Source organism: Pogoniulus pusillus, chromosome 20, assembly GCF_015220805.1.
Source record: "Pogoniulus pusillus isolate bPogPus1 chromosome 20, bPogPus1.pri, whole genome shotgun sequence".
Classification (NCBI taxonomy): Eukaryota; Metazoa; Chordata; class Aves; order Piciformes; family Lybiidae; genus Pogoniulus; species Pogoniulus pusillus.
This window is the reverse complement of record NC_087283.1, coordinates 6,042,552-6,068,539: the sequence shown is the minus strand read 5'-3', so window position 1 is coordinate 6,068,539 and position 25,988 is coordinate 6,042,552. Positions and strand designations below refer to the sequence as shown.

At 39.4% G+C, this 25,988-nt stretch overlaps 2 protein-coding genes across 7 annotated transcripts; one reads left to right on the top strand and one right to left on the bottom strand.

Annotated features, from left to right (window-relative positions):
- Positions 1-338: 338 nt before the first annotated feature.
- On the bottom strand, positions 339-9,953 carry CENPN (centromere protein N). 2 transcript variants are annotated; one of them, XM_064159975.1, is made up of 11 exons: positions 9,865-9,953; positions 9,503-9,684; positions 8,407-8,452; positions 7,284-7,340; positions 6,887-6,963; positions 5,103-5,279; positions 4,294-4,395; positions 3,039-3,096; positions 2,534-2,646; positions 1,850-1,973; positions 339-1,558 (listed from the first exon to the last, which is right to left on the bottom strand). In XM_064159975.1, the coding sequence occupies exons 2-11, from the start codon at positions 9,671-9,673 to the stop codon at positions 1,443-1,445; spliced, it is 1,041 nt and encodes a 346-aa protein (XP_064016045.1). In that variant the 5' UTR covers positions 9,674-9,684; positions 9,865-9,953; the 3' UTR covers positions 339-1,442. The 2 variants fall into 2 exon arrangements, with proteins under 2 accessions (XP_064016045.1, XP_064016046.1); XM_064159976.1 differs by having other exon boundaries at positions 2,534-2,643.
- Positions 9,954-10,272: 319 nt separating this feature from the next.
- On the top strand, positions 10,273-25,764 carry CMC2 (C-X9-C motif containing 2). Of its 5 annotated transcripts, none has more exons than XM_064159978.1 (4): positions 10,273-10,692; positions 16,596-16,732; positions 21,403-21,474; positions 23,972-25,764. In XM_064159978.1, the coding sequence occupies exons 2-4, from the start codon at positions 16,652-16,654 to the stop codon at positions 24,044-24,046; spliced, it is 228 nt and encodes a 75-aa protein (XP_064016048.1). In that variant the 5' UTR covers positions 10,273-10,692; positions 16,596-16,651; the 3' UTR covers positions 24,047-25,764. The 5 variants fall into 5 exon arrangements, with proteins under 5 accessions (XP_064016048.1, XP_064016050.1, XP_064016047.1 ...); XM_064159980.1 differs by having other exon boundaries at positions 10,291-10,358; XM_064159977.1 differs by having other exon boundaries at positions 10,323-10,409.
- Positions 25,765-25,988: the final 224 nt, after the last annotated feature.

Sequence of the window (25,988 nt, the reverse complement as noted above, 5' to 3'; positions counted from 1 at the left end):
TATCTCTGGCATTTAAATAATATGGGAAAGAGCATCAGGAAAAGTTGCACAGAATAAAGTGCATACTGTAATATTAATGGTTGTGACCCTTAGGAGGCTCTGAGGGTAGGAGTGCTTAGAGCCAAATCTTTACCACAGATTTTGTGCATCACACAACCCAGAATTGTTTCAGAATCATAATATTTTGGCAAACTAAAACTGAAGGTTTTAAAAGATAGCACTAGCAGATAGTCCTAAACAAGCTTCTTTTTACATGCAAGTTACACAAAGATGCTGAAAAACTGAGCAACCCAAGTACTAGTATGTTAAGTAACACTTCTAAGTCAGGGCAAACAAACTTCTATGAGAAGATGTAATTTACACATTTATTTACAGTTTGTAAAACAAAACCATTGCCATACCTCTCAAAACATCAACACTGCATGGTTACGAAGACTAGATATATCAATGTGCAGAGCCAAAGTGAATCAGAAATTGCATGTAGCACATGGAATTTGAAGCACATGCACAAAGATTTCAGGTCATAGAATTAATAAAGCACCTGCACACTAGGACTCAATCTTCAGATTGAATTTCAACTTCAACATGATGCAGCAAATTACAGAAAATTATCATCAACAACTACAGTTTACCAATTCTAAAGAACTCCAGTGTAAAGCTGCTGTTGCTATCTTGATTCTCCAATCTTTATGGCACCAAGTACAAAAACAGTGGTAGCAAGGATTGCAAAAGGATCAAATCTTCATTGTATTTACTCCAAGACAGAATTTTACAGACCATTAATACCAATAGATAGGTTTTCACTTCTTATTGGCTGTTGATGTCAGTGAATAAAACCTCTGGATCTGAACTAATAACCATTGAAGTTGAAAGGAAATCTCTTATTGACATCTATATTCCAAGAGTCCCTTCTTCCTCATGCCCTGTAATGGCCTTCATTTACTAAGCAAAAAACATGCCTGACCTGCAAACCTATAGCCCCACTTACTTGAACAGGACTATTCACATGTTCAAAGCAGGACACCTAATCTGTTGTGCTGCTGAACTGGAGCCAAATAAGACAGCCACCTCCAATATCTTGGCCATCTACAGTTATGGTAGGAACTGCACAGCTACAGCTGTCTTAGTGTTGCTTTATTAAGCTTTAGCTTCACAAGTATTGTTAAGAATGCAGTTAAAAGCAGTCATCATATTTAAATGCAAAATAACCACAACCTTTGCTTAAGCTCACAAATAATAGGATTTTATTATTTAAGGGAAGGGCTAACCCTTCTGTTAAAGCCATATGGAGAAAATAATCAGAACAGCCACTATTTGGAAAACACTTTCAAAGTATTACCAAAGAATAAGTTACTTTTAAAAAATACTGGTTTAGAGTCTCCAATGGCTTATATTAGTGCCATTAATAAATGAGTGGTATATTTCTGTGAATCAGTTTTAAATTAAGGGCTTACAAAGCCTTCTGGGAAGGAACTTTTTTTCTCTTTAATTTTGAAATTATTCCTAGCTTTTTCTGTTATACATGTAAGCAGCGGTGAAAGTGGTGCATCAGCCATACCTGGAGAGAGAGAGACAGATAATTACAGCTTAACTCAACCAATATTTACCTTTCACAACTGTTAGAACACTGAAAACACAGCCTGAATATCTTTTCTACAACCAGCAATTCTCAAGAACAAACTGGTATGCATTTAGACAATTTTTTATAGTGGCAACATTTCTATTCTACTAAATTGCTCTGTATTTCTAACCCAGCTCTGAAGGTTATGCAAAATATGAACACATGCAGGATGACAAAACTACTTCACTGTGGATTTTTCCCTCTGCTTTATAGAGCTGGAATACTTACCTGCTAGTGCCAAGGATCTCAGTGATTCTAAAAGATGCGGACTTGAAAACTTGACCAGACATCTGAATGGTTCTTTTTTATCCAACACTTCCATTGTAGGATCGCTTTTGAACATTGTCTCAAGCTGTTAATACAAAATTAACCAGAGAGTGTAAGCAATGAATATATGTAAAGTTATTTAAACATTAGATAAAAGAATGGAGCATGCAATAAGACTGTGTCTTATGTGTAAAGTTAACGTGATACACCTGGAGTACTTGAGCAAAATCAGAGCGCCACCATGTGGTAAAGTTTTCTGCTGAAAGAGGCAGCTTGTTCAGTAACATCACAACAAACTAAGTTGTATCTGTTAATCAGACAAAATTTGCACATCACCCAAAAGATTACACTCTGTAGCACGAAACCCATTGTACTTCAAATAACCCTAATTTCTCATGCTGCAGCACACTGCTCTGTGTAAGCCTTCATTACAAAACCAAGCCCAAACGCTTGGTTCACAAGGTTGAAAGACTGAGACGTGATCTAGTAGTCTGACCTAATCAGTGCAAATCGGTTGCTTAAAGATGATTTAAAATATTCTCACTAGATTGAAGAAATACTGAAGTTGAAAATTTGCAATTTTATGTAGCTACTTCCATATCACAATAACAATAAAGAAAATGGTAAATTGGTTGCATTTACTACCTTATATTGTGCGAATTCAAGTTGTGGTTGGGGACCATCACCAAAAATCTCCCGAGTCACTCTCTGTATTCTTTCTTTCTCACTTTTGTTTTCCTGAATTATCCTTAAATCTGCTGCAGGAAAAAAAGAGAAAAAAAGAAAGACAACTGTGAGCTTATACAATACTGTTTTTCTGACCAAGTGATTTCTTCAGTGAAAATCTGAAAATAATTTTAAAGTATTCATCACAACCTTTTTTCATAAGATGGTTATCTCCATCACTTATATTGTCATTTCTTACCCAAGCTAATATGAAAGAGGATACTGGCTAATCTGTATTTTCAGTTTCCTAACTATATGCAATGACAGCCTCAGGGAAATTTACCTCTCCTAGAGGCAGCCACTATTATGACACCTCACAAGAACGGGTCAACATGATGTGGGTGTACATTGTCTAATATTAATCTCATTTGAGAAGCCAGTAGTAATGACATTTGAACGTCTGCCTCATTGAAAATATACATACCACTTTCTAGTACCCCACTTCTGTCTTGTATAGGTCTTGGGCAATGAGTTTGGAAGTGCTAAATAGAGAAAGAAAAAAAATAAATCAGTTCATTTGCACTTTAGAGGCTCTACTTGAAAAAGAGCCACAGAACGGTAGGGGTTGGGACCTCCACCCTCTAACTGAACATGAGCCAGCAGTGTGCCCAGGTAGCCAAGACAGCCAGTGGCATCCTGGCCTGCATCAGGAATGGTGTGGTCAGCAGGAGCAGGGAGGTCATTCTGCCCCTGTACTCTGCACTGGTTAGACCACACCTTGAGTACTGTGTTCAGTTCTGGGCCCCCCAGTTTAGGAGGGACATTGAGATGCTTGAGCGTGTCCAGAGAAGGGTGACAAGGCTGGTGAGAGGCCTTGAGCACAGCCCTATGAGGAGAGGCTGAGTGAGCTGGGATTGTTTAGCCTGGAGAAGAGGAGGCTCAGGGGTGACCTTATAGCTGTCTGCAACTACCTGAAGGGTGGTTGTGACCAGGAGGAGGTTGCTCTCTTCTCTCAGGTGGCCAGCACCAGAACGAGAGGACACAGCCTCAAGCTACGCCAGGGGAAATTTAGGCTCGAGGTGAGGAGAAAGTTCTTCAATGAGAGAGTCATTGGACACTGGAATGGGCTGCCCGGGGAGGTGGTGGAGTCGCCGTTCCTGGAGCTGTTCAAGGCAGGATTGGACGTGGCACTTGGTGCCATGGTCTAGCCTTGAGCTCTGTGGTAAAGGGTTGGACTTGATGATCTATGAGGTCTCTTCCAACCTTGGTGATACTGTGATAACTTTTCCAACTTCCTTTTATTTCCCAAAGTGAATAGTGTTGCAAGATTTGACAATGACTTGAAGTCAGAAAGCCTAGCATTATTCTGAGAAAAGAATGCTCATCCTGTGATGTTTGTGTCCATTTCCCCTGTTATAAGTTTTTCATGGACCAGCAGAGTAAGTGACCATTCTGATAGCCTTAACACATTGCTCTATGAAGGTCCTAGACCTGAGCTGTTCATATAATTTTAAGACTGAATGTAAGGGTCACGAACAGCAAGGTGGATGAGATACCAAGTGATTACACCCCCATCATAAGGTTACCTTAATCAAAGGCTGTCCACCACAGTAGCTCAATATTATTTTAACTTGATGGTCTCTTGGAAGAGGTGAATTTGCCCCCCTGCTAGGGGGTGAGAACTAGGCCTGAAACAAAAAGCAAGACTTATCTTAGGATGTACTTGTGAAGTGGCTCACCTGACTATATCTCTTAAACACAATATCTTTAAGGGAGTTTAAAGAATGACTTCGAAGCTCCATTTCCCGGATGTCACGGTAGCTGGAAGCAACAACCAGGGCCTTTAAATAAAAATTGAAATATTTTAAAACATTGTTCTTAGTTATCACTGCGTTTATATTATGGAAAATGTATGGTATTTCCAGACTTTGCCATGCTTGCTTCAAGGTAAACAACTGGCCTGTAACTAACAGCATTCCCATGTCTGAAAAAAAGTGCTGAATAGGCTGTTATTAAGGTTAATATTTATAAGCAGTCATAGGATTAACCAGCTAAGCCCTATAAGCCTTATCAGCTGAAAAATAAACACATGAATAAAATAATCAAACTATTAGTACAGAAATCTGCCAAATAAAGGAAAAAATAAAAGACTACCAACACTGGTCACAAGTCAATAGGAAATGTCTTTTGAAAGTAATTATTAGCATTCCCTGATGAGCTCTTATATTTAGTTCTTGAAGTTAATTGTGTTGATGTAAACTTCAACTTCTTTGAGACCATTTAACTGAATATTGCTCTAACACTTGGTGAGGAAATTAGAACAATTCAAGGCCAGTAAAAATCTCAATAAAGTGAATTTAACCATGACACAGAAATCCAAAGGTCACAAAAACTGGGCTTTGCCCCATTTTTATAAGCTACAGGAAAAAGTGACTGTGTAAATTAGTAAATTAAATGACAAATCTTCATCCGTCCTCTTAAGAGCCAACACAATTATAGCTGAACCTAACTGCTTCAAAATCAGGTTCTAGGCAGTTTAACTCTGTACCTGACACAGCAGAGGCAAGTTGCTCTTAAACATTGAAGTAGAAATGAAGACATAGGGAGTCTGGGAATGGTATACAACATAGCTGGGCTTGTACTGGTTTGGTTTTGTATATGGTGTTCCCCAGGCAACCCTAATCCAGATTGCATTATCCTCATATTCTCTGAAATTGATGGTGACCTAAACAGAAGAAGAAAAGGTTTGATTTACCAGCAGCTATGCAGAAAGTTTGTTGTCTCTTAACACTGTGATCAAAAGACCCAAACATAATTTAGCACTTCACTGCTTGAAGAAGAAACAAATCCCCCTAGCATGGTTGAGATTGCATTTGAATCAGATTTCCAAGGAAAAATTATAACCTCACAAACCAGGCAAAAAAACTCCAACAGCAACACACAACAAACAACCCCTTTCAAACTTATTTTTCCTGGTGACATACATTTACTTTAGCTATTTTTATTTTCATTCTTCCCATTACAGAAGTCTGTATTCTCATTAAAAGAACAAACAAACAACATACCAACCCCAAAAATCCCAAACAACCACCATTAAAAGAAAACACACCAGTATAAAGCCAAACACACCAAACCCACAACAAAAAACCCTAACAACCTAAAAGACAGTGCAAAAAGGCCTCTGTTTAAATGGAAGGCTAGTGGCAGTATTCCCTTATCATCCAGTATTTGATAAACTAAACCTTTGGTCAACTTGCTATTTTATACTTAAATATAATATTTATCCCCATTCAAGAGTACAGAAGTTGGAAGAGGATTACCTTTCCTGTTCTTGTAAATTTGCCCCTTGGTTACTTCTTTTTACCTTGACTGTCTGGCTGTGAGGAAAGTGGGAAGACTTCCTATAAAAAAAAAACCTTAACCTGTCCTTTTGACTGAGGCATACAGAGCCAAGCTTTTAGTCCAGCTGGTCATAAACTGTTTAAATTGCTGGACCAACATCACTTCTCAGAGAAAAAAAATTACAAAACTTTATTATAAGAGTTCTATGATCTGCTATGACCTATTAGTCTGATTTGTGTTTGTTGCCCTCTGCTGTTTTCAGAAGGGATCCTCTGTGTGTCAAGAAGTGACACCACTGACTGGCCAGAGGCGTTTTCTGTTACCTTGCTTAAATGAAGCTGGGGAGCTAAAGCAAGAAAAGGCTTCTGCAAGTTGCTTAGTAAGTGAGATGATAGTATTTGCTTTGCATTTTTCTTTCTTGCCATGTAGTCTAGAAACTGCTTTTTGCTAATGACTGTGGTCTTTCAGTCACATGTAATGAAATACCAGGGACAATGTTCTCACAGCCATCATAAAAATATTTTCAAACCAGAATTAAGAAGAAATTGATATAATTCTGCTACTAGTCTAAGTCAGTAACTTCCTTGTCCTGTTTACTGGCTACTTTGAATTCCCTATATACTGATTGATTCCATTTTTGTTTGTGTACTGTTACTCGGTAACAGGGCAAAGTAACATCAACTTAACTAAGCAACATCTACACCCAAACAGGGCAAAGATGTGGCAAAAAACATAAATAAGCTGTCTTTCTTGAAGCCTGCCATATTTTAAGGCAACCTTACATTTTATTTCACTGCAGCATAAATGTAAAGTTGCTAGGACACACATGCAGTACATTTCATACTTTACATGCAGTTCCTACCAATCTCAAGTGAATAATTCCATTTAATTTTTGATGCAGACTTCAAGAAAAAAAATCTCACTGAATTTATGCAAACAATCTACTGACACCAGAGCAGCATAACATAAGTAGAATGGATTTGTTCTTACGTTCTCCAAGGCTGACAGAAGTCGTCTTTTAAATTTCTTTTTGAAACTGTGCAAATCAAAAATTTCTGGTTCTTCCCCTGTTGCACAAGAAAAGAAATGTTTAAAAGCAAGCTCAAGTTGCATACAAAGAGCTATATATTGAATTTGAGCTTCGTCAGTGCTTTAGAGAGAAAAGGTTAATATTCAATTGGTAGTTACTAATTTCTACTAATTGCTTGAGAAATAGAAAGTATTTAAAAAACATCACAAATAACAACACTGAAAAATCCAGAGTAGACTTAAGTGCTACAGATCTTCCTACTGAAAAAGCTCATACTAGACTACATTTGTGCTTAAAACGTATGACATGAGGCAATAAATTGATGAAAATGATGAAACTATGACAAAGACATTTTACCTGTTTTCTGCATCTGGTAAACACTCCACATTCTTTTGTTCGAGTAGATGTGGTTGTCTAAGGAAAATAGGACATGTTGTATAAAATCACATATTATTAGCAGAACAAATAGTTTTACAATACTTTTATGACCAGGTTATTAAAAAGAAAAATACACCTGGTAATACAGTATAATTTATTCAGCATCCTTAAGCTAGCACTCACAGCAAACACAAAAGAAAACCAGGGGGTTTTATTGGAAGAGGCAGAAAGATCTAGTGTAATTCTTCTAGGCAACTATTAAAAGGTATCTTTGAAACTGAGTTTTAAGAAAGATTTTATGTTTGAATAGAGTAGAATCAACCAGGTTGGAAGAGACCTCCAAGATCATCCAGTCCAACCTAGCACTCAGCCCTAGCCAGTCATCTAGACCATGGCAATAAGTGCCTCATCCAGTCTTTTCTTGAACACCTCCAGGGACGGTGCCTCCACCACCTTCCTGGGCAGCCCATTCCAATGCCAATCACTCTCTCTGGCAGGAACTTCCTCCTAACACCCAGCCTATACTTCCCCCAGCACAACTTGAGACTGTGTCCCCTTGTTCTATTGCTGGTTGTCTGGGAGAAGAGACCAACCCCACCTGGCTACAATGTCCCCTTCAGGTAGTTGTAGACAGCAATGTAAACCAATCAAAACTAAAAAGTGTGGACTGTTAAACCCTTGAGACTTAAACTATTATGAAATCAAGTTGTGAATTAGAGTCAGAACTCCACCTGAAGTATTCACTGGTAGTTTCATCCATGTCTTTCCCTGCTGGAGCAGGGCACTACTAATTTTTAATATTCAGTGTACATTGAAGACAAACAACTCCCTGCTTTATAACTGCCTGCTGGGTGTGACCTATCACAGTTCCCATCTGTTGAGATCTCAAAAGGAGCAAACATGCTTTAGCTAATTTTAAGTTTTTGATTTATGTTTATTAGAAAGGTTGGTTCTAGTAAGATCAATCATCTACAACATAATCTGCTTATGCCAAATGCATCTGTAGCTCAGTAAGACAACTGCTATGCAATGAAGCAAGTTACTCAGAAAAAAAATGCAAACATGTCAACATTTGTTGGATTGGGGTTTTTTTTTTACTTACAAATGATGTCTAGGACAGCTGCTTGCTTTATGTCTGCAGAGTTTTCCTGAAAAGAGTAACAGTACCTGGTGAACTGCAAGCCCAGAATGCTCTATCATAGTGTTTCGTAAGTGAAAAGTTTCAGCATTGCTGTTTTAAAGGACACTGCACTGAATTCTGCAGCAGATATGCTCTTCTCAGACACCACACCTGGTCCAAATGTCCACACTGTACAGTTTTGAGAAATCAATAACAAAAGCCACCTCAGCAAGGTTTAAGTGTTCATCTGCAGAGGCAGCAGGAAGAACATTGTCCTTATAGAAGCAGCAATAGATGCACAAGCAGATAGAATGCAATATTAAAGGGTATTTGTGACATTGTTTCCTATTTAACCTTTACAGCATGAAATTGTTTTAAACAAAGCTTTTATGACACTACTTGTTACAGCTAAGAATGCTTCAGTAAGAGACTTAAAAACATGACACCTGCTATCTTATTAGAAAAATATAAGTTTCTTGCCTGCAGTTTGATCAACTCCCTACATAATTAATCTTTGGGTATGAAATTTCAAGGCATTACATAAACAATCAGAGAATTTAAGAGATGTCACTAATAATGGCATCTATCCTGATTATGATACTATACACATATGTATGTATGTACACATACCCTCCTAGCATGCCCAAACCAAAATACATTAGCAGGGGGATGAGAAAACTTTTTTTTGCTTACATTATACAGAACTGAAAGGGTTTTGGCAAAGGCAATCTTCACAAAAAATCTGAAAGCTGCTAATATCATCACCCACACTAAATAAATTTAATTAGCACCATGCAACGAGTAGGCATCTCAATCAACACCTTTACAATTTAGAAGTACATCATCTTTTACAGGTTTGGAGCTCAACACCTGTACTTCCATGCTTAGTAAGGGTCTATCATGCAGTCTCATCATCAGAAATTGATGGTATCATCAACTCAACCCTACATTTTCTGGACTAGAAACTTTCTTTGGCCCTAAACCAGCATCAAATGACAATTAATCTCTTCAGTTTTTTCTAGTGGTTCTTTAAAATGCATTCTGTATGTCGCTGGCAGTTCTCAAGCGCAAGGATTACCTCACAGAGGTGAACAACTTCTTGAGAAACGTTGTCCTTCACTTGGTGGAAGTTTATGGTTTGCAGCTGTGCCTCAGAGAGGAAGCCCCATTTCTGTAGCATTGACTTGATTTCACCTCGGGGGATTTTCAGTACAGTTCTTCGGATGTACTCAGCAACAGTTTCATCCATAACGAAGCCACCTGAAAAACAGAAACGTTTAAGTTGAGACTAAAGGACAAGCAGGCTCAGGAGATTTGCTCCCATAGCAAGGTGTACGAAGCTGTTTCTGGACACGAGTTGGCATTAGCCTTAAGCACGACACTGCCGGACACCAACGACAACGACTTAAAAGAGACGATTTCTCTGCAAGCTCTCATCACCTGGCAGGCGGAGTCCTGGTGTGAGCTCCTGGCGTAAGATGGGTACGTTGGTCCTCGCCCAGGGCCGTCACTCCGTGTCCGGCCCGATGGGTGTCCAGAGGGCTTCAGACAGCAGAAACAGACATAAAAGGCTCCATACACGCAAGCGGTGCCTAGGGCCCGGAGCCCCCACGCCGCCCGCCGAACAGCAGAGCAAGCAGCAGGCCGCACTCCGGCACCCTCACATCCTCCTCCTCCCGCCCGCCAACCGCCTTTCGAGGCGCCCAATCAGACTCGGCAGCTGCCCAAGGGGCCAATCGCAAAGCGCTTCCGCCTCGCAGCCCGCCAACCGCCGCCCGCCTTTCGAAGCGCCCAATCAGACTCGGCAGCTGCCCACGGGGCCCAATCGCAAAGCGCTTCCGCCTCGCACCCGTCCGCGCCGTGAGGACCCTGCTGGCGGCTTCCGGTGGCGCCTGCCCGGGTCACCCCCGCCGCCTCTGGGCACTGCGTGTCTCGTACGTACGGTGCTGGCCCTCTCAGGCTGGGCTCGTCCTCTGGGGACTGGAGTAAGTGCGAGGATGGCTGAGAAGGGGAGCTTTAGTCAGACCGCAGCAGGCGGCGTTATTCCTTTCTACCCCTAAAGGGAAATAAGGGCGTGTGGGCAAGTCCCCCGTCCGCCCTGTCGCCGCCTTTCCTCCCCGCAGCCTGGCTCGGGGAGCTGTGGTGAGCCCTGTCTGAGCTCGGGGCCGGCTTCTGGGACCCTTAGCTCACCTCGCCTCTTTCAGCGTTCAAGAAGGGCTTCCAAAAGGGGCGTTCTCAATGGGAACGTGGGACTCCGTTGCGCCCGCCGTAAGCTTGCCTTTCTTGCGTCTGTATCCCATCGTTGCTTTAAGGACTCTTGGGAGCACAGAGAAAGTTAAACCAGTGTGGGTTAGTGCCGTGGCCCTCTTCTGCCGTGCTCGCCGGTAACGGCGCAGCAGTCCTTTTCACCTGGCGGAACAGCACTTGCTTTCTGCCAGGTGCTGTGTACCTTTCTTGGGGAGATCTTGCTGCGTCAAGGAATGAAATCTTCAGGGGAGCACGATCCTCTCGATCTCTTTCTCTCCGAGAGGGAAGGGCAGTTCTACAGTAAGCAAGAAAATTCTGCTGACAGCGCTAAATGTAGTGTTCTTAGCTGCTCCGTCGGGAAATGGATGCAGTAGTCGTGAAATGAAGCCTGGTCTGGCGGATACGGCTTAAGTCCAAGAGCAGCTTGCAAAACAGGAATTTGGCAACAGCAGCTCCTCTTAAGCATGCTTTGCTGTTCTCTTGACTGGGTCTTGTTCTTGGCTGTATCATCTTCATAGACATGGCAGGAACAGAGACTGCTTCAGTGATGTTCTGTGATACAGTGCTATACTGTGCAGTGTGACTTACTGCATGTTATAATAAAGATCTTCTGCTAACTGGTGGCTCTGCAGATGTTTGTTATGAGAATACAGCCTTCATTGCCAGGAGCTGAAAATTCCTTATTTTCCTCTCCTTGACAGGTTGGTTGGTTGGTTGGTTGAGGCTTGTTTAGCCAGAAATAAACTCTGGACATTACTTGATATTCAGATTGGTGTTCAGCTTGCTTATTCATTATGACCTAGCATCTCCTTAACTTGTTTACTAAATAAGAAATCAGGTCTCATGTAGTTTTATTTTATGCTTTCTACTGAAAGCAGCAGATAAGTGCTCATTTGGCTGATGTGAAGGATGTTGTTGGCAGAAAGTGATGTGAAAAGACAGTTAATATCAGTACAAAGCTTATTTATCAAAGCTTTTTTAATTATTTAGGTCCAGGGAAAGTAAGTGCAATCTATGTGAGACAGTGTTTTAAAAGTAGCTATTACATCACTCCTACCTTTGTGTTTCTTTGCTATTTACAAGTCTTCATAGATGCATAACTGAATTAGTTCCCTCCCATTGTAATGGAGTGGAAAAGTAGGTTTTGAAGAATGAAATTCAAGAGATTGTGACTACTTTTTAAGATTTAGCTAAACCCGGTTCAAGTGAAAGTGTCTTGCTAAATTAATTGGAGAATTGGTAAGTTGAGGGTCATTCACAGTGTGCCTCATCACAAGCTTAAGGATGGCAGCATGGAATGAAACTTTGATCTGACTGTGTTGTTGAATGCTAGAAACAGTGCTTAGTTCACAGTTCCCTAGATTTTTGCAATGGTGTTCATCAACTCTGGTTTCTCATTCCACTGAACGATCAGAGTAATTTAAGCTGTTGCCATCAAAATATTTGTAAACTGTGTATGAAAATAGGAGTGAAGAAGTTCTGCTGAAGTGATGTGAATGGCATTTTCAGGTAACATCAGCCAGTTAGGTGTGGAGCTGAATCCTTTTTTATGGCAAAATGTATAGTTGAAGGCACCCACAATTTGAATGAACAAATTGCTGGCTGGATTGTAAATATTTTCCTCCAAAGCCAAAGAATATGATAATAACTGAGAACTTAAAACCCCAACCATCCAGGCTTACTCAAGTTAGGCAGTGAAAAAAAGTGCTGCAGTCAGTGTTACACATGATGAGTGGATTCAGTAGCTTTATAAAAGTTCAGGTCTGTTTGCTCTTTATTCCTCTTGGTACCTGTTCCCATTCACATGGCCCCACTGCAGCTGTGTGGGTGTTACTTGAATGTTTGCAGCAAATGTGTGTTCTCTAGTATTGCAGGAAGCAAGCTCTGTGTTTATAGTAAGGAGCTCCATTATTTTGCGGTGCAGATGCCTGGTTGAAGATTTTTTATCTTCAGGGTTGGTAAATACGGATTTGCATTTTGCTTCAAGCAATTTTTCTGAAAGATGTCTGAATTCGTGGCTTGAGGTTCTTTTCACTGATGATTTTAGGAACTTTTAAAATGCGAAATGAGCAGAAGTGGTTTTAAAAAGGAGTCTTCTAACAGGTTTTAATAAAATGTGGGAAAATTCTTAGGAAAAGAATGATGCAGACTTAAACATTTCCAAACAGGAATATTGAGCATTAAGCTAATCAAGCAACCTGATTTAGTTTTTCTTCTGCATCAGGGAACTGGATAGTTTGTATTTATGAGAGATGCTGAGAAAAGAAGGAAGAAGCTACTCTGGTTTCCTGATATGCTGATGGTATGCTTCATTTGGGAAAGAAGTGGGAATGTATCAAACCCTTTCTTCCTCCACACAGTTAGGTCCTTCGGCTGCTATTTCTCATAAGGTGGTCAGGAGGAAAAGGTAGCTTGTGCAGACAAACAATTGGTTCATCCTGCATTTTGGTCTCTATCTGACAGGAGTGTGAACAAAATAACAGTCTTCTTGCCTGCTGTTTTGTGACAGCTTTTTGGTCTTTGCCTACTCGCAGAGACCATCTGCAGGTTTATTGTGAATTCTGTAATATAAGTAGGTTCCTTCTGCACATTAATATTAAATATTTAATGTATTCAACATGTGTATAGATCAGCTTTTAGGTTATGGGTGAGTATCACTTGATAACTTATATGTTGATTTTTGTTAGGAAATATTTATCAATTTTAAATGCTTAATGTCCAAACTTGCTTATGCAAGGAACTGTCTTACAAGTATTTGTCTGAATACAAAATGTCAGCACTGAAAATTCAGTGTAGTTGTCAGAGAATTTGTAACTAGGATTTTGATTATTTAAAAAAAGAAATGTGGTCTTCTGCTGACCATTTTTGTGAAACACACTGAAATATGTCCATTCCTTTATGTGAAGAGTTCATCTAAATCCTTCAATCCTTCAGATATTTACATTTGCTTGGCATTTTGCAGTCTGTTCTCCTAATGCATTTCTTATGTTTTCTTAATATTGTTGTTCCTCTTTACAGCTAGCATTTCTACACCAATTGCATATTTACCTTGACAGTTTTTATCCAGCCTTTCTTTTAGTAGTCTTCTCAGACCACTTTCTATTGCTTATTGCATTTTTGTTCTGCAATATCCTTCCTTCCTCCCCTGTATTTATTCATACTTAGTTTCCTTATGAGCTACCACCTACCTAAAATTCTGTCCATGCAGACTTAAATTCTGGTAAGATGGCAACTTCCTATCATTTTAAATTGGAACATTATTGAAAAGAAACCAAGGGAACAAGAAGCTCATCCTGTCCTTTTTATTCATAGATATTTTTGTTAGTCTTGACACTTTTTCATGTTAGAGCCACTGCCCTCCAGCAAAAAGATTTTAGCCTTCCCTCGTCGTTTATAGGTCACATTCTGATCTGACACTCCTAAACATGAATATGATATTGAGCACTGATAACACCTTTCAGTGATGAACTTCAGAAGTACTTAAAGGCTCCAGTAAAGCCTTCCGTGACACTGGAAGATATTTTGTTACTTTAATCCATCATAGCCTACATGAGCTAAGTACTGTACCTGGTAACTGACAAAGGTGAATTTCAGGAGTACTGATCTATGAACTGGTGTGAGTTAGCACCTCTTATGTGTAGCATCTGTCCTGCAGGAAGTGCCATGGGAAAATTCATTTGAGTCATTAGAAGGCTTCTAATTGGTGAAGTGGCCTGTCAGCTATTTGTGACACTGAGAGGTTTCATCTACTTCATCTGAGAATAATTTTGTAAGCAGTGGCAGTCATTACTAATCTTAATTTAGCAATAGTGAATCTTTCCTTGAAATGCTGCTTTTGACTTTCTGGCCTGTGCTGTACATGCCACTTATGTCACTGGGGTCTTGCTTCCTGCTTCAGAGACAGCCAGCTCTGGCTCTCCCACTTTCTGGAACAGCAGTCAGAGGCTGAATGCTGAAGAGGTTTAATAATCACCTGGGTTCACACATGCTCGAGTAACATGCAGTCACTGAGCAGGTCACCCTCTCGAGGGAATGCTAACTCTTCTGCTATCAAAAAAGATCTAGTGATAAATTGAAAACATTTTGACTTTGTGTGGCATGCAATCAAAAGCTGGTGGCAGTAACACAGCAGGGTTCTTAATCACTTTGCTGTTACAGTCATGCTCCTGCTGTCATATTTCTAAAGATTCATTTGTTAGATTTTTCAATAGAATGCTTAAGCAACTTGTATAGTTTGCACATTCTATGCAAAGAGCCTGTGTAGTGTAACGTGAGGCTTCCAGATAGCATGGAGGAAGATCTTTTTAAATGATAGTATGTGTCTGCAGCACTGTGGAATGTATTCTGATGGGTGTCAAGAGGCTTTAAAATGTGTTTGGATTCTTAAAATGTAGTTTGTGGGAATTGTTAAGCTGAACACAACAGGATGTATTGGGTGAATTAGTGTACATACCTCTTTGGAGCTGAATGTACTACTTGAGTAGCTGCCAGCACTATAATGAAGATTGTGATTTTGCAATTGTAAAATCTGACCACTGGCTACTAGTCTTTAGCATCTCTATTTAGTTGGAGTGTTAAACCAGTGGTAGCAACTTGATATGACTTGTAGTGGTATTTCCCTGATGTACTGCAGCTAGAAAGGTGATCTCGTTGGGAGGAAGGGGAATGACAAAGTAAATAAACCCCATCTCTTTAATTCATTGGTATTATGGCTCATACAAGTAGTAGAATTTTGTCAAGGGGCACCCAGTTGTCTTGTTATGAGGTGGACTTTTCTTCTTGCCCTCACTGATGAAGTCATCTTCCACATCAAAGCTGTCATCTTCAGTGAGTATCTTACAATGCTTTTTCCTTTTCAACGAAAGATCTGGAAAATTACTTCTAGGAATACGTATCTATAGATAAAATGGGAGGTAATATAAAAAATAACTTCTAGAATGGAATTGGCCCCACAGAACCCTGCAGATAACCGGGGGAGAGTGAGGGGATGGATCCTGGTTGAAGTTAAAACGTGATCTGGCAGTGCACCCTTGCGGCAACACCAGCTAACAGCATGCTGGGCTGAGGTGGAACCACCAGGTCAAGGGAAGTTGGTAATATTCGCCTCTCCTTGTCAGTTTTGAAGCCACCTCTGGAATACTGTCCTCATCTTTGGGTCCCACAGTCTAACACTGATGATAAAAAAGTGAGTCTAGCAAAGGGGAAACGAAAAGAGTCAGGCGGATGGCACAGCTGGTGTATGCAGCAAGGTTAAGGGAATCAGGCTGCTTTAGTGTTCAAAAGAAGATGTGAGGGAAACTGAAATGCTGTCTTCCACTACCTGAAAGAGTGGGGCATTCCTGTAAGAGAGCCAGGTGCTTTTCAGAAGAGCACAGTGAAAGGGCAAGAACCAGTAATGTGAAGTTGCAAGAAGGGACATTCCAATTTGGTAGTTAAATTAAGTGATTAAGTATTGGTTCTTGAACCATTATATAGACGTTGGATCAAGTGTTTTTTAAAAAGCATGTAGATAACAAAAAAAGATGCCAGTTTTCAGAGTGCTTTAATGAAATACCACTGTGTTCTGATCCATCTCTGTAGAGGGTAGAAAGACAGCTTACATATACTTGGCACTTCTAAAGGTGGAAAGAAGAAAACTAAAGAGGAGAATGAGAAGGTAACCTGCAGTTCAGGAAACATTAATGTTTCTAGGGAGTCCCTGAAAATTAAAATCTCAAATGCATGCTGATGTCCATGGTAGTAAAGAACTTAACTTCTGGTTAACATCTGGGCTGTGTAGAAGAACAGAAGTGTTCTTAATTACTTTGTGTAGTACAGATATTAAGCTGCCTTTTTATCAAAATAAATTAGTTAAAATCATACAGTGTGATAATATCTTTAAGTCATTAACTCAGTCTTTCTGGTTACTCTTTTAATGTTGGCAGGTAGAAGTTTTCTCAGATTCTTGTCCTGGCACTACTAAAATTATCCCTAACTAAAGATGCATCCGGACCTGTCTCCTCATCTCCACACTGAAGAATGTAACCTAATTATTAGTCTGCTCAAGAAGTGTCACCAGGAGGTAAGAAGTTTTGAGCAGAGAAAAATGTATGTGGGTTGAGGAAATGAGTGTCAGATAAATTAATGAGAACGTTATATGATCATAGAGAGAAAAGCCTCCTTTAGGTACAACACCCCTGAAATGTAGCTAGGAGGTTTTCTCTGAAGAGGCATCTGACAACTGTGTGTAAAACTTTGCCAGTGATTTCATTAGGAAGTAAAACATCCCTTAAAATTTCCTGTGCTACAGTTTGATTTGGTTTGACAGATTGGACTGATTTTAAGAATTGTAACAACTTCTGCATTTTTTAGTAGTGTGTGCTGCTCAAAAACAGTAATAAAAGCAACTTCAAATGCCCTCTTTTTGTATGCTCATAATATCTCCATGTTCCAGCTGTCCACTGGGCAGATGCTTCAGTCTGTTTATAAGCAGATGTGTTGCCAGAATGCAGAAGTGCTGCATGTCTTACATTCAGAGCTTGGAGAACTAAGTGATGATTACTGGTTGACTTCTATCTTTCAGTAGGCACCTAACTAAGAATGTAAAGTGCCAATTTGTCTTCAGGTTTCTCCAGGCTCTTTGCTGCTTTGCAAAGATCAAATTTTCATCCCGTTCATTTAAAAGTATACTTTAAAAATGTGCTCTAGTACACCTCTAGATGTGAGCTGTCTGCACCATTGCTGCAGTATTGTTGATTACTTTCCCTGTTGTCTCATACACTTGCAAGAGACATTCTGTACAGATGTAGTTCTGTATTAGTGCATTAAAAAGTTCAATTTCATAATTTCCACAAGGACAAAAATATATTTAAATGTTGAATATGAAAAGTGGTTTACACCATAACACACTCTCTACAATATCTTCATCTCCACGTTCAGATGTGATGTTGATACTTTTCTGTTCATAAATTCTAAGACAATACATTTGCTAACTTCACTGCTTTGAGCAGGATTCTGATTTTTAGTTTGGAAGAATCAGTACAGAAAGAAAACCAACACTGATAATACACAAAATGTGAGAGAAGACATTTTACCTGAGAGAGAACAAAACTTTTGCTAAACTGACATGTGCAATACCTTTTGCAGTACCATGCTTTCTTATTAATTCTAAACTACAACAATGAAGTAGGGTTTCAATGCTAAAATTCACATGCAGTGAGTACACTGGTTTGTGTTTTGTTGGCACATGTAAGCACACTAGGATCTGTTGATGCCATGTCCTAGGTGGTACTTCCTATGTCAATGCCTGTCTCTTCCTGTGCACTGTCCAAAGTTTTCAAATCTAAGATACAAAGTTCTACAGAACATTCCCAGGCTATAAAACTAAAAGTGATATTATTCTAAGATTTATTCTTTTTTCCTGAGTCTTAGAATTGTAATTTGCCTAAAAATACTCTAGGTAACTTGAGAGATTGTAGAAACTTTTGTTGATTTAAAAAGAAATCCTATTTTTGAAACCACTTCAATATTGTCATGTAGGTAAAATTACACAGCTAGAATTGAGAGCCCATAGTAGTTAATATACAATACTATAAAAAAGATTGTCAAATAAATTGACTGTCAGTTTAGACAAGAATAAAACTTCTACAAGCAATGTAGTATTGAAAATGTGTTTTTTCATAATTGTGAAAACAAGAAAGAAAATAAGCTCAGATTTATTTTGCTTTTTTGCTGCTTGCATAGTTGGTCTTTCTGTGTTTTGGCTATAGAATACTGAAATAGTAATTTACTGCTTGCAAGTAATGATTGACTGCTTTTCTTGCTTTGCCTTATTTTTAATAGAAATAAATGTTAATATACAAGTATGATAGAATTGTTGTATAATGCAGCTTATTAGACTGCCTTGGGTTTAAGAGGGAACTGGGACTAAAAAGTACTTGAATTCCCTGTCAGCAAGAGACTCAAAGGCATCTACTGCCAATTTGACTTTCGAAAGGTCTAGGAGCAGCAATAATGCAGTCATGCACAGGATTATATTCTGGATTTGTTTGAAGTTGATCTTCACACAAAGAAGAATTCCTTTTGTCACTCGTGTCCTCAGCTGAGAGGGTATTTGTGCTAGTGGTCTCAGAATAGAAAGGATGAAGATGACCTCTCTCACATTCAATGGAAAGGAAGCAAAACCTTTTAGTTTAAAATTCAAAGGCGATGTACTGAAATATTCTTTTAAAATCGCAGTCACTGAAATCTGTGAAGTCAGTGATCTTAATCAGTTATCAGTGACTACCTGCTGGTTTGTTGTAATGCCAAAATGTCCTCAGAACCTTCATCTACAATTTAAATTAATATTCCTGAGGGATGAAAAGCATTAATCTTTAATTGAGTGTCCTGCATGTGATTTCTCACAAAAGTCAGATTGATTTACTTTATTCTTAATCTAGAACCTGTCCATATCAAGTTTCTCATCTAGTGAGGTTAATGAGATTCTGATTTTTATGTCATTATTTTGATTTGCTGTTTTGTGTATGTGGAGGGTTGTTTGTTTGCTTGTGGTCTTTTTTAAAACAACTCCATTCTGCTGCCAAGTGCCTGCTTGAAAGAGACTTATTTTTCTAGGTAGTAGCTGAAAGAAACACATATTGTCTTGCAATCTTATCACTGTACGAGGTGTAATAAGTATTTTTTGATAAACTGATTCTATTTTTCCCTCATAACCTGAGCCACAATGTGACATCTTAAGAATCTGGCTAAATAAATGCAGATTCAGCTCCCTGCACGCACTAGTAACAGTGAAGTTAGCTTGAAATGGGAGCACTCACCTTGAAATTTACCCTGCAGGTATGGCAATAGAATACAAAATTAAATCTGTATTAGTTAAAATGAAAACATTGTAAAAGCAAGATTAGCTTGCAGTAAAGTGACCATTATCACATGCAACTGCTCCAGTGTCATCTGATGCCCTTTGCAAAGCAGAGAGGTATAAACAAGCTAATTATAGCACTGCTATGGTTAAGTGTTTGTCATAATCTTTATTGGCTCACTCCTATTTTCAATCATCTTCTATTGGCTGAAATCTTGTCAAATGAATTATTAATAGTGCTCCTGTGTTACTTGTATGGATCCACCTATCTGCTCACCAGCTGCAGAAATGTGCATATGTTTCCTATGAAATACATTCTCATCTGGTTTATTCTTCATGGTCTTCTTTCTTTAAAATTAATTGGTTCTCAAAAAGATTGGAATTGTCTCTATTTGTTTTATAGCTGTCAATATCTACTAAAACCTCCACTCCTTTAGGTCTTCTGAACTACTTGGATGTTCTGCTACCAGATTCTGCTATGAGATGCTGTGGCATGGTCGTAAGCATCACTGAAGAAGTAGTTGTGAAAGTTTGGGTGTTACCTGCCCCCCCTCCCCCATGAAATCACCCAGACTAGACTCAGCTGAGTTGAAAGTTATGGAATGAAGCTTTATATTTACATCTTAGCACAATATACAAGCAGATATTTACAATATATACAGCTATATACTGAAATATACAAGTTAAAGGTAATTCAGAAACACAGCATCCCTCCCAGAAATCAGAGTCCCCAGGAGGGGCTCCCAACCCCCCTTCCACCTTCTCTCCACCCCTCTGCCTTATCCCAGACTTTGCCTTTTGTGCAAGGTGAGCTTGGAGGGTCAGCAAGGGAGGTTAGAAAGCAAAAGGATTAGTTACACTGAAAACAGCCCAGGGAGAAAGCACAGGCTCCAGCAGAGACCCACACACACTGTGTCTTATCTATGTTTTGTGTTCTTGTTTTTATACATCTCAGCATGCCTATGAGTGAAGTAGACATCACCATTGTTTCCTTTTCACAGCCTATAATCTAATTCTTCTCATTAAAATATTCCAGTTAGTAGCTAGCACAGTAGTCCTTTTAGAAGAAAGCATTCTGAGGGTGATTTCATGGCTGACAATATGCAATTGCTTCAGCAAATCCTGGCTAAGAGGATGGAGTTTTACAGTGAATAGCATCAGGGTAGCTAGGGAATGTCTTCAGGAAGACAATGCCTGCAGTTTGTCAGAAACTAAGTAACATGCAAGGTATGGAGAAGGCCTGCACTTGAGCTGGGTCCTAAAGATGATAAATTAATTTTATTTATTCACCTCAAGATCTGGAGAAACTTAATCCCTCATTTTTTATATTGGTTCTGATATATAAACCTACTGCTTGCATCTTCTGGACCAACAACACATTCTTGTGGTTAGGATGGTGGAGTTGAAGTCCTTTGACTTTCTGTGCCATGAAGAAATAACAGAAATAATGGAAACTAAAGAACAGAGGACACTGCCTCCAGGATGCCTGTAGATCCCCCTGCATCTTCCTAGATCACAAGCTGGGGTTCAGAATATTTCTTTTTAGTAAGTCACTGAAGTTAGTATGAGTGAAAACTGTTAAGACTGATTCCTAAATCAATAAAGTATATGTTTGACATTTAGACTTCATAGCTTTAGCTTAAGTATCCTAATTTGCTCAGGTTATACAACATGGTGAGAACCTTCAACTTTCAGCAAGATGAGGGTGGTTCAGATGGCATTCAGGAGTGGCTGTAAAATTTATCTATTGAGTCAAAAAGATACGAAGCATCATTTTCCACAAACTCAAGAGAAGGAAAAGAAGAGTAGGATATGTTTCAAAATACAAATGACTTGTTAGAAGGAAGAAACCTTTGAATTGTAATTTTTTGTTTGTTTCCCTAACATACCAGCACAACATTCTGAAATTTTTTGGCCATTGCAATGATATCGACCGTGAGATGCGGAAGTGCTTAAAGAAAGAGGTAAGAAACACATTAATGAGATGGTTAATAAAATCAAAAGTTCAGCTGTTAGAAACAGAGTTGCTTTTTACAGAGTAGCACAAATCAATAAATAGACCTTGAGATATAAACACATTCTGGAGTGGGCATTTGAGATCAAATTTAAACTTCTTCTGATCAGTTTGTCAGGTAAAACCTGGCTTTAACAAATGCTATCATAGAATCGACCAGGTTGGAAGAGACCTCCAAGATCATCCAGTCCAACCTAGCACCCAGCCCTGTCCAGTCAACTAGACCATGGCACCGAGTGCCACATCCAGTCTTTCCTTGAACACCTCCAGGGACGGTGACTCCACCACCTCCCTGGGCAGCCCATTCCAGTACCAATCACTCTCTCTGTGAAGAACTTCCTCCTAACATCCAGCCCAGACTTCCCCTGCACTACTTGGTACTGTGTCCCCTTGTTCTATTGCTGGTTGCCTGGGAGAAGAGGCCACCCCCACCTGGCTACAACCTCCCTTCAGGTAGTTGTAGACAGCAATGAGGTCACCCCTGAGCCTCCTCTTCTCTAGGCTAAACAACCCCAGCTCCCTCAGCCTCTCCTCATAGGGTTTGTGTTCCAGGCCTTTCACCAGCTTTGTTGCCCCTCTCTGGACACATTCCAGCACCTCAACATCTCTCTTGAATTGAGGCATGGTCTAGTTTTGGATATATATAAACAGGCAACCAAACAAATACTGCAGAGAGTGGCTCTGATTTATTCTATTTCTTATTAGTGGTATTCACACAGAACAATATAAAGCATAGCAGTCACTTCTGCATAAGTAACATTTATTACTGAAATTATTTGATGAGTTGCAAAGTGAAATACTGCTGCTTAGAACCTACTCATTGCCATGCTGCATCTGCAGATAGGAAGGAATGGAAGACTCCAAGATTTTAAGCAGATGAATTACCAAATGGGCACATTTTCAGTATCAGTTGGTCTATTTGTGGTTGCTATGCTTTTCACACACCTTTTAACTTGAAATTCTACTAACTAATTTTGTTGTAAGTTTCACAGTTATGCCTCATAGAGGAAACTTAAGTGCAAGATAACTAGAGCAGCTTGGACCCTCCTTTAATTATCTGTCAATCTGTGAGATACTAATTTTATCTGCTCATATCAAATACTCTTCTTTTTCCCTGTAAAAACTGTAGCACAGATATGGAAAATAATGAAGTTTCTTTCCACATAATCTTGTTTTTTCCTTTGTACCATCAAAGCACTTACATTAAAAGGAGTTCCTGATGGGGTGAAACTACAACACTGTATTTGCCTTCTTAAAACACGTCTACATTGAAATGCCATATCTAGGAAGCCCCTGAAAGGCTGCTTACAAGCATAGAATAGGTACAGATGTAGCTTTTAAAGATCACTGTTCTCATTCTACCTGAAAATATGGATGGGCTAATGAAAAATTAACTATTACCATGGGAAAAAGTTAAGCATTCTGTAAATGTTAAGTAATGTTTTGGGCCATTATTTCAGTTATAAACCAATCAGTCTAATGAATGAAAACCTGAAAATCCTTTCCAAAATCAATCTCCTCAAGAGATTATTACATTATATAGAGAATTGAGTATTTGTGGATTACTTGGGTTTTATTCTTGATACCAGGTATTAAAAAATTGAACAAGTACCTGCTCTAACTGAAGGTCAAGCATATTTGCTTCTCCTGAAATGTAAGGTCGTGCATTGATATTTAATTTTTCATTTCCTTTAGCCATGTGTTTGGTGTTTCTTCCACTGGAGTCAAAAAGGAAAAAGAGTTTGGCTCTTCAGTCTTTGGACTTCAGCTGGTGCAGGGCCATAGCTGAAAGCATGGTCATCTTCTGCATGTGTCTAAGCTGTGAAGGCTTTCTTAATTCTGTTTTACAAAGGAGTCTCATCTCTGCTTGGGTTTTTTAAACCATAACACCCCTTGCCCCCTACCCTGAGATTCCTTACCCCTATCCAACCCAAATTTGCCTTCATTGCTTTCATCTTGGTATACCTCTTTATCTGTGCTCACAATTAATGATCAGGATCTAAAATAGACCAAGTCTGTGATGACAGATTCATGTTTCAGAAGGCAGACACACTTATATTAATCAATATCTTCTAAAAGGAAAGAAGCCTGCCCTGTGCTCTAGAATAGCACAAATGCTGCTTTTATTCCTAGTTCATCTGTAGTTGTTGTACATAGGATGGTTATAAGATGGTTAAGTTCCTCCATAAGATAACTGAATCTTGTTATAATGTTCTAATAGTCCTTAGCTTAATAACCTCAAACTCAGAAACATATATTTTAATCAAATAAATGTTAATTTCAAAGTCAAAACGAACCAATATATAGACAGTAACTAGAGCTGCATTTCTGATGCATCCATCAAAGATACTGTTTCTGTTCCTGAGTAATAAATGCTTTCTACACTTAGAGATTTTCCTTGTCTGTGTAATGCTAACAGCTGATCCATTAATTCCCTTGTCTTCCAGTATGAAGCAAACAGGCTGAGGAACCAGGAGGTGCGACGGAAGATAATTAACGCTCACAGAAAGGCAGAGAAATGAGCTCAACTGTAGCTGGACAGCTGTATCTCAACAGGGACACTTGGTTGAATGCTGACAGAATACTTCTTGCCCATCACCATTGCTCAGCCTGTGGTTAGTGAAATGGTGAAAAAAATAAATGTGCTTAATACGTAGTCATTCCCAGCAAGGCAAACGGTGTGGAAAACAAAATACAATAAATCATCACTCACAATGTATTTTTTGACCTCTAAGAGAGCAACATTGTGGCAAGTCTTTCTTCTGACATGGCTTTGTTAGGATTGTTAAGTAATGAGGAATGAGTGTGTGTAGATCGCTATGTATTCAATGCAGCAATATTCCCTACAGTCACAGAATGCTGGGGATTGGAAGGGACCTCAAAAGATGATCCAGTTCAACCGCCCTGCCACAGCAGGATCACCTAGAGCAGGCCACACAGGAATGCAACCAGGCGTGTTTGGAATGTCTCCTCTCTGGGCAGCCTTTTCCAGCATTTTTTCACCCTCACAGTGAAAAAGTTTTTCCCTGTGTTTAGTGGAACCTGCTATGCTCCAACTAGCTCTCCTTGCCCTTTGTCCTATCCTTGGGCATCGCTGAGAAGAGCCTGGCCCTGTCCTCCTGACACTGCCCTTCACATCTTTATAGACATTATAAGAAGGACTTGAAGAGCCCAAGCTCCTTCAGCCCTTCCTCATGAGGGAGGTGTTCCACTCCCTGCAGCATCTTTGTGGTTCTGCACTGGACTCTTTCAAGCAGGTCCCTGAGGTCCTTGAACTGAGCAGCCCAGAAGTGGACACAGTATTCCAAATGTGGCTTCACAGGACGGAGTGGAGGGTGAAGAGAATGTCTAAACCTACTGACCATACACTTTCTGGTACACCCCAGGATGCCATTGGCCTTGGCCACAAGAGCACATTGCTGCCTCATTGCTACCTTGCACTGAGTTGCATTTATGTCTTTGTGTTTAGCAGTTTCTCTTTCATATCTTGTTTTTTGCCCTTTTACCCTTGCAGAACACTGAATGACTTTTTCCACCGCTCTTTGCAGTGTTGTGACAACACTACTTAAACAAATTGCCAAAAAGAAATTTTAAACAGATATGGCTTGAAATTGGAAATTGCCTATTGGACTTCTGATATTTGTATTTGAGCTACAATGATGGAATTGCCATCTTCCACTGAAACTTCCATCTTCTTGTCAGCTGTATGTAGAGTGCAGACTGTGGTAAGACAATTTGTTCATTGTACCCAAAGCAAGCAGGTTTAGAAATTCAGAGCAGAACCTTTCCAGGGATTTGCAGACCTTTGTCTTATTTTTTTTTAAGTGCAATCAATGTGTGCTGAGTGATTTTTTTGCAGAGGAGTGTTGCCAAAAATACAAGCTAAATAGTTTTTCTACATATTCTGGTACAAAGACAAAGCCTTTGTTGGAGGAAAACTCCCACTGATGTAAAAGAAAGTGTAACTTGCCTTTTAGACAAGTCAACTGGTACTGTGCTAACCAAGTTGCCTTATCAGCCTACTGGAGCTGTTTGTTTGCTATGAACCTGCAGGAAGTCCTCAACAAGTTTCTGAGTTCAGGAGAGTTGATCTTAAAATAAGCTGGTTTGTGCATTGATGGATCTGCTTTTCTGGTGGATCTGCTTTTCTGGGTCTCGTCTTCTGGATTCACCTTATTTTGAAAGTACTTCTGCCTAACAACAAAAGATTATTTAAAAGTATATATTTTATTGAACTAAATATGCTAAGTGTCTTGAAACCTTTTGAACTAAATATGCTAAGTGTCTTGAAAAGAGATTGCCTGTTCTGCATTGAATTCTGTGGTTTATTGTAAGCAGCATTGCTGACAGTCTTGAAATGAGTACATGCACCTGGTTTTGGAATAATGCTTCATTTTGTGATCTGTTTTAAATTACAATAATTTTGCTTATTTTTCAATACCTAGATAGACCCAGTTTAATTGG

Excerpts from the sequence above, each read along its gene's own strand:
- CENPN (XM_064159975.1), bottom strand. The coding sequence starts at position 9,673 with ATGGATGAAACTGTTGCTGAGTACATCCGAAGAACTGTACTGAAAATC. Across the intron at positions 6,964-7,283 it reads TTACCAGATGCAGAAAACAG|GGGAAGAACCAGAAATTTTT; the intron begins GTAAAATGTCTT and ends CTTGTGCAACAG. Across the intron at positions 1,974-2,533 it reads TTGAATTCGCACAATATAAG|CTTGAGACAATGTTCAAAAG; the intron begins GTAGTAAATGCA and ends TTGTATTAACAG.
- CMC2 (XM_064159978.1), top strand. The coding sequence starts at position 16,652 with ATGCATCCGGACCTGTCTCCTCATCTCCACACTGAAGAATGTAACCTA. Across the intron at positions 16,733-21,402 it reads TCAAGAAGTGTCACCAGGAG|CACAACATTCTGAAATTTTT; the intron begins GTAAGAAGTTTT and ends CTAACATACCAG. Across the intron at positions 21,475-23,971 it reads GGAAGTGCTTAAAGAAAGAG|TATGAAGCAAACAGGCTGAG; the intron begins GTAAGAAACACA and ends CTTGTCTTCCAG.